The sequence below is a fragment of the Mizuhopecten yessoensis genome, unplaced genomic scaffold (genome assembly GCF_002113885.1).
Source record: "Mizuhopecten yessoensis strain PY_sf001 unplaced genomic scaffold, ASM211388v2 scaffold419, whole genome shotgun sequence".
Lineage (NCBI taxonomy): Eukaryota > Metazoa > Mollusca > Bivalvia > Pectinida > Pectinidae > Mizuhopecten > Mizuhopecten yessoensis.
This window is the reverse complement of record NW_018403537.1, coordinates 1034829-1050898: the sequence shown is the minus strand read 5'-3', so window position 1 is coordinate 1050898 and position 16070 is coordinate 1034829. Positions and strand designations below refer to the sequence as shown.

Here is a 16070-nt window from a genome sequence, read left to right as displayed (position 1 = left end):
GAATTGTTTTACCCTCCAACTGGCAATAGTAAGTATATCAAGTACTTAAACACCAACAAATAATGCCGAATTACCAAATATGTGGTCTGTTTACAATAATCTATTCTTAGACACGGGATTCCGATATTGCTACCTGTATAAAAATACCTGAGGACGCGTCATAACAGTGCACGGTTGGATGCGCGCACTAGCGTAACATAGCTTTGGGGAAATAGGCATAGCAACCCGCCATATCTCTTTTGCCGCTACCAAATGGTACTGTACCCAATACCACTTCGACGCTGTGACATATCACCTAAGAAGTAATTTACTTTCTATCTGTCGTACTTCTTCTGAGAATATGCGACTTATGCAGAATAATTGACCAATATGCTGGGTAGGTTTTATTCTATTTGTCGTACTTTGTAAACAAAAATATGCCACTTGGTGCAGAATACCTGACCTACCCAATAATCTGCTTTCCAATATTACGACCCAATAATAATAATATTATATCGCATTTATATAACACCCTATATGATTTGTAAAAATACTCTAAAGCACTTTACAACATATTGTTGATAGTATAAGTTAAAATTGTTAAACAAAAAAAGGCTTAAAATCACCAGGATATATAAGGCAAAACGATTACCATCTCAATGTGCACATGAATGAATAAACAAAGAATGGTATGTACATGACGTCTGTGTAAAGAACCTAAAATGAGGACGTGAAGAGGTGAGTTATTGATGTCCTTCCTGAATTTGACCAGGGTATTTGACTTCTAAAAGCAGATGGTAAGCTATTCCACACCGTGGCCGAAAGCCTCCCAAGGCACCGGTTACTACCCAACGTTATAACCAATACTACTTTGATTCTGTGAAACATCATCTCAAATAAGTTATTTACTTCTGTCTGTCGTATTTCCTCAGAGAATATGCAATCTGACGCAAAGTACTTTAAACCATGTAATTTGAAAATGCTACCTAAGTCAGTGTTTAAACTAAATATATATAGGTCTTTGATTAATCATATAAAGAATACATGATTGAAAGACATGTAAAACAGCGGATTTTTTATCAAGCCTGGCAATATTTACGACATATATTAAAAACCTCGTAAAAGGTAATTTTACCATATTATTTAACTAGGTATTTATATTGCACATTGTCTGGTAATTGAAGTTGGTAGATATGGTAATGTTTTTATAAGAGTAGAGGTAAAGTATTAGTAGTAAAATAGTTTATTAATGTGTCACATGTTTTAAAATGCATATTTAAAATACAGCATTTACACAAGGTGATATTAAAACATCCGGCCAATTCTGACCTACGAGACACTATAAAATCTACATATATGCATTTCATTTTTATCATTAAGAGCTGGTTACGTCATATATATTAATTACAATTGCCAATCATTATATTCTAGAGTTATTAAAACATTGTCTCCGTCTATACATTTTATAAAGAACAGCTGGTAATGAAAATTGTAAAACTGCTTCATTCATTAAAAAAATGAGTTTGTTGGGAGTTAGATGTTAAGAAAAAAGGGATTTAAAATCGTAGCTTGGTCAAACAATGTATTCCTGATATCATCATTAATATCACAATCAAATAAAAAGTGAGTTTCATCTTCTATACAATAAAAAATAATGATCATATGTACATAGATTATAAACTCTTTCACGTTTAAGGAACGTTTACGTTTGGTGGTACCAGTTGCTATATTTAGGTTCAAGTTTCCACATCTAAATTTTGCTAAGCATTTACGATGACGTCTTTTCAAACTGTTGGTGACATACGTTGGTTTCATGCTTTCATGTTTCATATCCCTGCACAAATCTATATTTGTTGAGTCCCCAGGTACCCGATATTTATAAAAGATATCGTACTTGTACTGTTAGATAAATTGAAGATTAGTATCCTTTTATTCTTGAATGTAGCATGTATACCATCACGGAATTAGATTAGTCCGTGATAACACTTTAGTAAAAATTGTAATATGAAATATTACCTGACATATCATTTTGTCTTTAAGCTAATTCAATTACTTAAAGTTGAAACTGTTACATTTGAAATAATTAATTAAGAAAAATATCTAACACAACTGTTTCAAATAATTCAATAGAATCACTTTCTCTACATTTACTACAATAACATGTACGTATGCCATGCTATAACTTTGTATATTTTTTTTGACTGATGGGCCATAAGGCCAAAAGTAATCAAACTTGAATTGAATGAATATTTTTCTATTAAAAATAGATAAAATATAAAACCAGTAATGTCACGAAATGTATATGTTCAAATTCGAATCTACAACCAGAGAAAATATGTGCTATTTATAACCAGAGACATACATGTATATATTTTATAATATATACTTCTCTTTTAATAAACCTTATTGAGGTTGTGACACTAATTAAGAAATAACACCAGTCTGTTATCTGGAGTCCAGCTTCATTTTGGACTCGGGCCACTATCCTTGGTCCGTGTCCTGGGGCTATTTAATAGCAATCCAGGTACTCTTTATGTGTACGAGAGTATGAAGTGTATAGTCTCTGGTGTATTGGCAAATAAATATATCTGGGATATAATAAAGACGAAAGACGAATTGAAGTTCATAAATTCATTGAAATGTTAAAAGTTTGTATTTACATGACCGATTTGCAAAACATTTAGTATACAAATGTATTCAGATATGTAACTGGTACACTAAGTGCACATACCTTTTGAACCAGTATCTGCTTGTGAGATGTAAAATTACTAACAATAATTCAATGTTGGGTTAATAAAAATATATTCAAACCGTTTAGAACGTTACTTGAGTCAGAGACGTATATATTGCTGCCACAGATAAGTAAGTCCGTATGTAAATATACCATTTTAACAGTAACATTTATCTAAGTCCGTGACTGAACCAAGCTCTGCCTATCGTGAGGCAGACTTAACAATCTAATTCCGTGACTGAACCAAGCCCTGTCTATCGTGAGACAGACTTAACAATATAAGGCCGTGACTGAACCAAGCTCTGCCTATCGTGAGGCAGACTTAACAATCTAAGTCCGTGCAAGGACGTTATTCAAAGAAAGTGTAGTATATACGTCTCTGGTTTTTTGAAAAGCTTCCGACGGATATATTTAAAACTTTGCAGAAGACCAGAGACTTATTCGTCTAGATGGTGAAAGCGAGCCGTTGGAAACAACGATTTTAGTATACAATATCTTTGGAGAAAAAACCTCATCTAGAAGTTTAGACAAATTTCATAAAGACGTCATTAAAATCCATTAGAAAATGATAACAATAAACATGTTAGAAAGTAATATGTTCTACAGACAGAAATGCCACTGGATCACGTCTGTTTTGATTATTAAAAAATATACCTCTATAATTATCAAAGAAGCCAATAATGAGAGTGCAGTAGTTGTAGAAAATAATAGAGATTTCTGTTGAGAATGTATATATATGTAAAGGTAAGTATACAGTTCTAGGTAGTATTTTAGGACTACTGGGTTATATTTAATAGTATTGGGTCATACTTTTATGTGGCAGTAATGGGCAATATTAGGTTGTATCGTGCAGCTGTCAATTATTCTGAATCAAATCGAATGTATTCCGAGAAAAAACGGCTGACAGAAAGTAAATTACTTCTGTTTACGTAATATATCACAGTATCAAAGTATTAGTGGGTGCATAACTGGGTTGTTTTTGGGTAGTATTAGATAGTATTGGGTCATACTTTTATGTGGGTTGTTTTTGGGTAGTATTAGATAGTATTGGGTCGGTATCAGAGACGGTAATTTTAGTCCATTTATATTCGCCTCCGGTCGTATTTGGTCCTAGCACGACGTTGTTTCTAGCCTCGGTATGATGGTCAACTTTTCTGCATCAGATTGCATGTTCTCTGAGGAAATACGGCAGAAAGAAAGTAAAATACTCTGTTTTAGGTGATATTTTACAGCGCCAAGGTAGTATTGGGAGCGGCAAAGTTACAGTATACATGTAAAGGGGAATAACTCGAGAACATTTACTGATCAGTACGCTGTCGGTCGAACTGACGAACCCAGGACAACAAATATCTGGTGTAATATGGTAAATAAATGTAAACTGAAGATTATTAACTAATTTGATATTTGCACTGGGTAGTACTGTGTCGTATTTGGCAGTATTCGGTTGGTATTAGGTCAAATTTAGAAGAATTAGGTAGTATTGGGTAGTATTGGGTCATAGTCACGGTATTTCGGTGAAGTTTTCTGTACCAAAAAGGTAGTGTTGGGTAGGTAGTATTGGGTGGGTAGTATTGGGTAGTATGGGGTAGTATTGGGTAGTGTGGGGTAGTATTGGGAAGTGTGGGGTAGTATGGGGTAGGGTAGTATGGGGTAGGGTAGTATGGGGTAGTATTGGGTGGGTAGCATTGGGTAGTATGGGGTAGTATATGGTAGTATTGGGGGGTAGTATGGGGCAGTATTGGAGTATTGGGTAGTATTGGGTCAAAAGACCCAAGGTAATAACGAACTTGAACTTGAACTTGGGTTGTATTTAGACGCGCCCGTTTTCGCAAGCTAATTTGCTTAAATGCCATTCTTTATACAAACTTCATAATCATGCACAATAAACAAAGAGTGAGGCTAACTTTGAAATTCAGCCATATGTATGCATATAATATATTAGCGTACTAATATTATGTCCCGACTTTTTTGGAACTTAGTCAATATTCTATATTAAAGAAAGGCAAAGGCTGAGTTTAAAGTTGAGCAAATTCTGTGAATAATTAATCATTATTCTCTTGATTGATTGGATTGATTCCGCACAATACCTGATTGAAATTTGACCGGATATAGATGATAAGTGGAGTCTGCTAAGACCAAGCACCAGTGGTACCATATTATTTGGCTGTTTTGTAGAGAGTTCCGGTTTGTAGAGAGAAACATTGTTTCTTAATTTCTGTTAAGAATATAATATATCTTATCCATGCTATATGACCCTTCCCTCCCAAACGAGTCAGTCATGTGTGTAATATATTACCTGTATCAGCCCAATGTGTTATAACATAACTCGTATCAGCCCTGTGACATCACAGCCTGTATCAGCCAAGTTAAAATATTCAGATTGACTCTGTATTCCAGTTTAAATTGCGACTAATCCCTAACAAATATGTGGTCTGCTATTGGAGACAAGTTTATAGACACACACGCAAACACAATGCGTCAGCTAGATGACTAAGCAGAAAAAATCATCAGGAAAAACATTTGCAAATTTCATTGTGGACCAGATGTCCGTCAGAAACGCAGAAAACACAAACTACAAACCAGAAACACTTGGTTCACACAGAGAAGAAATATTCCTTTTACATAATAAATGACAATTTATTCAGTAGATGTAACAATCTATATTTATCATATTTACTTGTTCAGAATACTATGAATTTTATTGTAACAGTGATAAATTATTATTAATTAAATTTGAAATTTTGTTTCTAAATATTATCTGTAGCATCTCTGTTGTATTCTTAACTAGAATATCATAAATAGTTTAAAACATGGCTATTTTCCTATCATACCCCATATTGAACTTTGATCCCGATCTCAGCCCTCGGGCTTACAGTATATCAGGATCTTCGGTCGCAACCCTAATGGGCTGATATCAGGATCTTGATTTGCGATATTGACTTGATGTTACTATTTTTAGAAAACAGATGGTTAATATTTACTTATGAAGTCATTTCAATTTTAACATCACAATGCTCCCCTCCAAATGCAGTACTTTCCCCTGTACAATGTTCATATGTTCCATCTTGTTTAATTATTAAAATATTACTAAGCGGTGGATATGTGGTTATATGGACCCGAGAAACTGAGATTGACTGAGATGAAGGTCAGTATTACTTTCTCAGGTCCATATAATTCTTTTGACAACATATTCACCTAAATAAAAGTCTCTTACTTGATAACAATATGAAAATGGTCATGTGTAAAAGATGTGCATTGATTAGGTTGCCTTACAAGCGTCAGCTGTAGGGAATTTCCCCTTAAGCTCAGCGGTAATGCCATACCATAATACTTCAACCAAATTTTGATGGGGGTTTAAAAATATCATAATCTCAGCCAGGTGTCAAGCTAAAATGCAAGTACTTATCTTGGTTTAACTTCAAATTTGATGGCTGAAGATTAACACTTTAATGGAATATAGCAAAACTTCAGAAAAATATTAAGTGGTCGAAAACTTCTTACATTTTGTTTCATATCTATATTTGTAATGCTAACCTGTCGATGTTGTGCCATCGCTACTCTGCTCAGTACCGCTTACAGTGACTCCTTCCTCTTCCTCATCTACTACCTCATCCTCTACTGTTATAGGTAATGCTTCAAAACAAAAAAACATTTCACACTCTAAAGTAAAGTCAGGCTGGTCAGTAGGTTTAACAATAGAAAGTTGCAACAGAGGAATTATTATGATAATTTAAGTTTACCTCTGAATCAGGTTACAACAGGTTCCTTGTGGATTGCTTGCATTTGTTAGATACATGTATCTGCCTAATTAGCTGAATCACAAAATTACACTTTAATGGAATATAGCTAAACTTCAGAAAAATATTAAGTGGTCAAAAACTTCTTACACTTTGTTTCATATCTAGATTTTTAATGCTAACCTGTCGATGATGTTCCATCGCTACTCTGCTCAGTGCCTATTACAGTGACTCCTTCCTCTTCCTCATCCTCTACTGTGACAGGTAAGGCTTCAAAACACACAAAAAAACATTTCACACTCTAATGTAAAGTCAGGCTGGTCAGTAGGTTTAACAATAGTAAGTTGAAACAGAGGATTTATACTGATCATTTAAACAGTTTACCTCTGAATCAGGTTTCAGCAGGTTCCTTGTGGATTACTTGCATTTGTTAGAAAACCTGCACTTTTTATGTAAATCATGACGGACGGACGACGGACGCCACAGTATGGCATAAGCTCGGACCCGGTAAGCTATAAATTGATTTCTCTTTACCAGATGATGCTTTATATAGGTAATTTGGACAAAATCCTGCCATTCCTATAAAAAAGAAGGATTTGGAAGAATTTGCTATATTTCCCCATATATGCCAGCTCCTCTGGCCTCTGGTAGGCCAGACCTACAGTTTACACAAAACTTGTTGCACTCAGTTGACCTTTGACCTTGAAGAGAAGGTCACAATGATCCAATGACAGAGCACTGCACTTTGTCATAGGGGTGAGATGGAATACAGCAACATTCATTAAGATATCTTTAACGGTTTAAAAGTTATCATCTGATAAGAAATTATTAGAAAATTTGTCTTTTGACCTTTGACCTTGTGATTAAGGTCAATAAAACTCGATTCAAAATTGCGATAATTGTCCTTTGATATGTTTTATGATGAAATGTATACGACAGAGAAGTCGTAACTGTCACGTACATTTATTACATTCAAACGGAATACGTATATACACGAACGCCGTGCGAGTGCATTGCATTCTTATTGTGAAGTGGTAGGGGATGTATTTGTTGAAAATGGGTAAAATATCTGTTTTCATTCTAATTACACTATTATATAGGGGGGGGGNCGAGGGGTTTCCACTTGATTTAGCATACAGATCAAACGGTTCCTTTCCTGTATAGGCGACAGTCTATTTTGTGCATTGGGACTTCGTTGGCCACTAATCCCCAAGAACCATGAATAACTTATGTTTTAAAAACAAACTGAACAGTTCTTTATGAATATTAATTGCGACAAGATGTCGTTTTGGCCATTACCATCCTCTAAAATAAGGTGAACTTAGTTCACGGTATATGCTTAATAATGTTAGCTACGTAAATAGATTTTACTTATGAAGGAAGAAAGGAAGACCATTTCACTTAATTAAACAAGATACAGGTCGAGAGCATCCCATCAGGTCCGTATAACAATGTATCAGCGATATGAAAGTAATCATTTATTATGACAAACTTTGGACTTAAGTCCGTTTCATGATCCCGGGGCCCGGGCATCGTCCGTACACTATGAATAATAAACGAGAATATTGGCCATGTACCGAATTCTTTAAAGAACATTCATATAATAATATGTACAACCCTAATATGTATTGGATGCATTGAGAAATCGTCAAGTGGAGGTAGGTCCATCATTATTTCATCAACAAACAGCCTACCGAAATCACTCGGCGAAACAATTCACAGACAATTAACTAATCATTCGTCTCTGATATGGGCTAGACACCATAGATATGGAATACATACGTATACTCGGTAAACAAATATGCAAATGTGTATTTATTTACTTAACATTATTATCTAGTGCTGATTTACCGTAGCTTATCCCTATAGATTACAACCGAAATCTCGATTAGAATAGTTTATCTTCTAAGATCGTTTCATTCCGTTTCGTTTTCAATCATTCCTCGCGTTTCGTTTCTCCTATTTTCAATCCATTCCGTTCCTGTGAGAAAAGCATGTTTCGTTCCGTTCTATTCGCGCTTCGTTCAAAACAGTGAAACTATTTTCGTTCCGTACCGTTAAGGCCCTGTTTCATTCCGTTTTCATTCCGTTCTCGTTGCGTTTTCATTGCGTTTTCATTCCATTCCGTTTGTCAACTAAAACTATAACTAAGTCCCAAATCTGGGGAAAACAGTTTTTGAAAAACAATCTTCTAAACAAAATGTTATCAACATGTCGTTTATAAGTATGTATATATATGTAGGTGTGTTGTGCAGGTTGAATTTCATAAAAAAAAATCAAAAAAAATCTCTCATCGCCAATATAGAAACAGTAACCTCGTGATCGGATTATTTTCACATGGCCAAGTTGCCCTAAATTAATCCGCATAATATAAGCCCTGCGAAATTTAACAAATATACGATATTATTATATATCCGATTGTTGGCAGATTATTGCTATTTAAATATCAGATAAGTGACATCATTTTCAAAAGTGATCAACAGAGGTGTGTATTTTAGGATTTAAATATATAACCAAAGGTAAACATTTAAAAAGGTGAACAACTTAATGTAGACTGCATCAACCTGAGTTAATGATTTTCCAACGTTTTAGAGGTATGTATTCTACAATAATATATAGACATGTGTTGATTACTTCTGTATTCTCTCAATGAAGTTCTACTAGAGGTGCTTTCGTTCAGATATTTCATTTCATATTAGACAATATATAAAAGATAATCTAATCATTTTGATTAGTGTCACGCAATGCCTTGTTGATGAAAGTTGAGAAAGACTTTAGGAAGATGAAAGTAACACACACACAGGTGTATGTACATTTAACAATGAGTTATATACATAGTAAGTTATAGACATAGTAAGCTATAGACACAGTAAGTTATAGACATAGTAAGTTATAGACACAGTAAGTAACAGGCATGGTAATTTATAGACATAGTAAGTTATATACTTACTATGTCTTTAACTTACTATGTTTAGAACTTACTGTGTCTATAACTTTCTATGTCTATAACTTACTATGTCTATAGACATAGTAAGTTATATACATAGTAAGTTATAGACACAGTAAGTTATAGGCATGGTAAGTTATAGACATAGTAAGTTATTTACATAGTAAGTTATAGACACAGTAAGTTATATACATAGTAAGTTAAAGACATAGTAAGTTAAAGTCATAGTAAGTTATAGACATAGTAAGTTATAGACATAGTAAGTTATAGACACAGTAAGTAACAGGCATGGTAAGTTATAGACATAGTAAGTTATAGTCATAGTTAGTTATAGACATAGTAAGTTATAGACATAGTAAGTTATAGACACAGTAAGTTATAGACACAGTAAGTTATAGACATAGTAAGTTATAGACACAATGAGTTATATACATAGTAAGTTATAGACATAGGAAGTTAAAGTCATAGTAAGTTATAGACATAGTAAGTTATAGACATAGTTAGTAATATACATAGTAAGTTAAAGTCATAGTAAGTTATATACATAGTAGGTTATAGACATAGTAAGTTATAGACATAGTAAGTTATAGACATAGTTAGTAATATACATAGTAAGTTATAGGCATGGTAAGTTATAGACACAGTAAGTTATAGGCATGGTAAGTTATAGACACAATGAGTTATATACATAGTAAGTTATAGACACAGTAAGTTATAGACAAAGTAAGTTATATACATAGTAAGTTATAGACATAGTAAGTTATAGACACAGTAAGTTATAGACAAAGTAAGTTATATACATAGTAAGTTATAGACATAGTAAGTTATAGACATAGTTAGTAATGTACATAGTAAGTTATAGGCATGGTAAGTTATAGACACAGTAAGTTATAGACATGGTAAGTTATAGACACAATGAGTTATATACATAGTAAGTTATAGACACAGTAAGTTATAGACACAGTAAGTTATAGACATAGTAAGTTATAGACATAGTTAGTAATATACATAGTAAGTTATAGACATGTTAAGTTATAGACACAGTAAGTTATAGACACAGTAAGTTATAGACATAGTAAGTTATAGACATAGTTAGTAATATACATAGTAAGTTATATACATAGTAAGTTATAGACACAGTAAGTTATAGACACAGTAAGTTATATACATAGTAAGTTATAGACATAGTAAGTTATAGACATAGTTAGTAATATACATAGTAAGTTATAGACATAGTTAGTAATATACACAGTAAGTTATAGACATAGTAAGTTATAGACACAGTAAGTTATAGACACAGTAAGTTATAGACATAGTAAGTTATAGACACAGTAAGTTATAGATATAGTAAGTTATAGACATAGGAAGTTAAAGTCATAGTAGGTTATAGACAGAGTAGGTTAAAGACATATTAAGTTACAGACACAGTAAGTTATAGACACAGTAAGTTATAGAATATACATAGTAAGTTATATACATAGTAAGTTATAGACACAGTAAGTTATATACATAGTAAGTTATATACATAGTAAGTTATAGACACAGTAAGTTATATACATAGTAAGTTATATACATAGTAAGTTATAGACACAGTAAGTTATATACATAGTAAGTTATATACATAGTAAGTTATAGACACAGTAAGTTATAGACATAGTAAGTTTTAGACACAGTAAGTTATAGACATAGTAAGTTATATACATAGTAAGTTATATACATAGTAAGTTATAGACACAGTAAGTTATAGATATAGTAAGTTATAGACATAGGAAGTTAAAGTCATAGTAGGTTATAGACAGAGTAGGTTAAAGACATAGTAAGTTACAGACACAGTAAGTTATAGACACAGTAAGTTATAGATATAGTAAGTTATAGACACAGTAAGTTATAGACACAATAATTTATAGACATAGTAAGAAAAAAGTAAAATTACATTACATCATGAGTTGAGACATTGGTCTTTCTATCAATAGTGACGTGGTCAGCCAATTTTAAATATTTACGTATCAGTAAGTTATAGACATAGGAAGTTAAAGTCATATTAGGTTATAGACAGAGTAGGTTAAAGACATATTAAGTTACAGACACAGTAAGTTATAGACACAGTAAGTTATAGAATATACATAGTAAGTTATATACATAGTAAGTTATAGACACAGTAAGTTATAGGCATGGTAAGTTATAGACATAGTAAGTTAAAGACATAGTAAGTTATAGACACAATGAGTTATATACATAGTAAGTAAGTTATAGACATAGTAAGTTATAGACATATTAAGTTACAGACACAGTAAGTTATAGACACAGTAAGTTATAGACATAGTATGTTATAGACACAATGAGTTATAGACATAGTAAGTTATAGACATAGTAAGTTATAAACATAGTAAGTTATAGACATAGTAGGTTATAGACATATTAAGTTACAGACACAGTAAGTTATAGACACAGTAAGTTATAGAATATACATAGTAAGTTATATACATAGTAAGTTATAGACACAGTAAGTTATATACATAGTAAGTTATATACATAGTAAGTTATAGACACAGTAAGTTATATACATAGTAAGTTATATACATAGTAAGTTATAGACACAGTAAGTTATATACATAGTAAGTTATATACATAGTAAGTTATAGACACAGTAAGTTATATACATAGTAAGTTATATACATAGTAAGTTATAGACACAGTAAGTTATAGACACAGTAAGTTATAGACATAGTAAGTTATAGACACAATAATTTATAGACATAGTAAGAAAAAAGTAAAATTACATTACATCATGAGTTGAGACATAGGTCTTTCTATCAATAGTGACGTGGTCAGCCAATTTTAAATATTTACGTATCAATATTATGTTCCGGTTTGCTTGGGATAAAGATATATATACATAGAAAATTATATTTGTTTGATATCGACTTTCAACCTTAACGCGATTTTAAAGAATGGACAACCATTCTGTATTTTATAATAGCATCAGCGTACATCATAATTGTATTGATTTATAAATACAACCTACCGTTCTGTCGTTTATATAACCGCGCACCACCAGGCGAAGGACATCTTGTAACAGCACTGACGTCTTCAATAAACCCCTTACACTCCCCGGTTTGTTTGTCGAAAGAAAACGCTTTCCAGTGATCAACATGTGAGAGAATTGCACAATCTCGAAACCTCCCAGATATAACATTGGACGTCTCCGACATCTCTGACAAACACGTCACGAATTTATAAATACTTCCAGCGTTTGTAGCAGAAGATAGATAAAAAAACCAATAAATATCGAATAAGATATCACATATTCTCATTGTGACAAAAAGTAACAATTCCTTTTACGCATAAAGAAAATTATGTTCTTGTTCAATCCAAACGGGTCCGTTCCTTTATAGGCGACGGCTTTTTTTGTGCATTGGGACTTCGTTGGACACTAATCCCGAAGAACCATGAATAACTTATGTTTCAAATATAAACTGAACAGTTCTTAATAAATATTCATTGCAACAAGATGTCGTTTTGGCCATTACCAGCCTCTATAATAAGGTGAACTTAGTTCACGGTATGGTAGCAGTGTACAGTAGTGTACGTGGCCATGGGTGATATTTGTGTACAATGAATAACCCCTGTAATATTACATGTATCAAAAGTTAAAAAAAAAAAAAAAACAGCTTTAAAAATGGCATATACATGATGAATTGGACTATGTGGGCTTCACATTTAAAAAAAAAATCGAATTTGGCTTGAGACTACATTTTTGGCCATTTACAAATCTGTGTCTACACAACACAAGCTAGCTTTTCATATAGTCTATTTTTTCCTCAGCACATGTATACATATTGTTTGAAATCTGGTTGAACGACCTATGCTAAAACGTGAGTATCTGCGACCGAGTAGGTGATATTTAATTTAAGACAGGTTTTAAGAAAAAAACATACTACTTGCGTGGGTCAAATTTAGGGTTAAAACTCATGTTTATTTGCATTTTTTGGCGTTTTTCATGTGGTAACCATGGATTTCCCAAGTCCCAAATCTGGGGAAATCACTTTTTGAAAAAATATTCATTCTTCTAAAAAAAAAGTATTCAAAATGTAGTTTATAAATATATATATATGTATGTATGTAGGTGTGTTGTGCAGGATGAATCCGCTATCCATGTTTATCCGAGACATGCCACTTTATTTTTAGGTCAAGCCATTTCCACTATACTTTGCTACCTATATGCTTAATAATAACAGCTACGTAAATATATTTTACTTATGAAGGAGGAAAGGATGACCATTTCACTTAATTCAAACAAGATACAGGTCGGAAGCATCCCATCAGTTCCGTATAACAATGTATCAGCGATATGAAAGTAATCATTTATTATTACTCCGAGTCATTGTTAATTTCAAAGATTCAAATAGATGAACTGGTTCTTCTTTATTAACAATAATGACCAATCTGATTAAAATACGTTATAACTGTTCAAAAGGTGTGATACAGTAGTTGCTGACTTACTTCAGTGAACGTCGGCATCTTACCATACATACAGTTTGTTGTGTTACTACCCTGGCCCCGGTATCATGAAACGATCTGAAGTATTTGTCCTAAGTTTTGTCTTGACCAATCATTAATAACGTTATGAAAAAATACGTCATACGTGATTGGCCAAGCAAAACAATAAGTATAAGATTATTTTATGATCTCGGGGCCTAATCGTATTACACTAAAACATACAGCAGATACATTGCAGCTACTTCGGCACCTCAAGTCATTAGTTTTATCCACTGATAAAAAACGACAAGTTGAAATACGAATTTATACCGAATATAGTTGCGGCGTTTTTGTTTAGATATAAGGAACCAGATAGAAAAGTTAGTCTAAAATAATCTACGAAATCGAACCACACATATCTATAAACAACTAGAGAAATGTAACCTACACCACACATGGCTATAAACAACTAGAGATATGTAACCTACACCACACATGACTATAAACAACTAGAGATATGTAACCTACACCACACATGTCTATAACAACTAGAGATATGTAACCTACACCACACATGTCTATAACAACTAGAGAAATGTAACCTACACCACACATGTCTATAACAACTAGAGAAATGTAACCTACACCACACATGTCTATAAACAACTAGAGAAATGTAACCTACACCACACATGTCTATAACAACTAGAGAAATGTAACCTACACCACACATGGCTATAAACAACTAGAGAAATGTAACCTACACCACACATGTCTATAACAACTAGAGAAATGTAACCTACACCACACATGGCTATAAACAACTAGAGAAATGTAACCTACACCACACATGTCTATAACAACTAGAGAAATGTAACCTACACCACACATGGCTATAAACAACTAGAGAAATGTAACCTACACCACACATGTCTATAACAACTAGAGAAATGTAACCTACACCACACATGGCTATAAACAACTAGAGAAATGTAACCTACACCACACATGTCTATAACAACTAGAGAAATGTAACCTACACCACACATGGCTATAAACAACTAGAGAAATGTAACCTACACCACACATGTCTATAACAACTAGAGAAATGTAACCTACACCACACATGGCTATAAACAACTAGAGAAATGTAACCTACACCACACATGTCTATAACAACTAGAGAAATGTAACCTACACCACACATGGCTATAAACAACTAGAGAAATGTAACCTACACCACACATGTCTATAACAACTAGAGAAATGTAACCTACACCACACATGGCTATAAACAACTAGAGAAATGTAACCTACACCACACATGTCTATAACAACTAGAGAAATGTAACCTACACCACACATGGCTATAAACAACTAGAGAAATGTAACCTACACCACACATGTCTATAACAACTAGAGAAATGTAACCTACACCACACATGGCTATAAACAACTAGAGAAATGTAACCTACACCACACATGTCTATAACAACTAGAGAAATGTAACCTACACCACACATGGCTATAAACAACTAGAGAAATGTAACCTACACCACACATGTCTATAACAACTAGAGAAATGTAACCTACACCACACATGGCTATAAACAACTAGAGAAATGTAACCTACACCACACATGTCTATAACAACTAGAGAAATGTAACCTACACCACACATGGCTATAAACAACTAGAGAAATGTAACCTACACCACACATGGCTATAAACAACTAGAGAAATGTAACCTACACCACACATGTCTATAACAACTAGAGAAATGTAACCTACACCACACATGGCTATAAACAACTAGAGAAATGTAACCTACACCACACATGTCTATAACAACTAGAGAAATGTAACCTACACCACACATGGCTATAAACAACTAGAGAAATGTAACCTACACCACACATGTCTATAACAACTAGAGAAATGTAACCTACACCACACATGGCTATAAACAACTAGAGAAATGTAACCTACACCACACATGTCTATAACAACTAGAGAAATGTAACCTACACCACACATGGCTATAAACAACTAGAGAAATGTAACCTACACCACACATGTCTATAACAACTAGAGAAATGTAACCTACACTACACATGGCTATAAACAACTAGAGAAATGTAACCTACACCACACATGGCTATAAACAACTAGAGAAATGTAACCTACACCACACATG

General features: G+C 33.2%; 2 protein-coding genes across 2 annotated transcripts in view; one reads left to right on the top strand and one right to left on the bottom strand.

Annotated features, from left to right (window-relative positions):
• Window positions 1-12643, bottom strand: part of LOC110448230 (plasminogen-like) — a 29210-nt gene extending 16567 nt beyond the window's left edge. The window contains exons 1-3 of the mRNA XM_021494380.1: window positions 12420-12643; window positions 6631-6717; window positions 6245-6343 (exon numbers count right to left, since the gene is read on the bottom strand). Of these exons, the coding sequence (XP_021350055.1) occupies window positions 6245-6343; window positions 6631-6717; window positions 12420-12606 (373 nt within the window). The 5' untranslated portion in view covers window positions 12607-12643. The remainder of the gene's footprint in view (window positions 1-6244; window positions 6344-6630; window positions 6718-12419) is intronic.
• Window positions 1-16070, top strand: part of LOC110448239 — a 29436-nt gene that overhangs the window by 3971 nt on the left and 9395 nt on the right. The gene's annotated exons all lie outside the window — the stretch shown is intronic.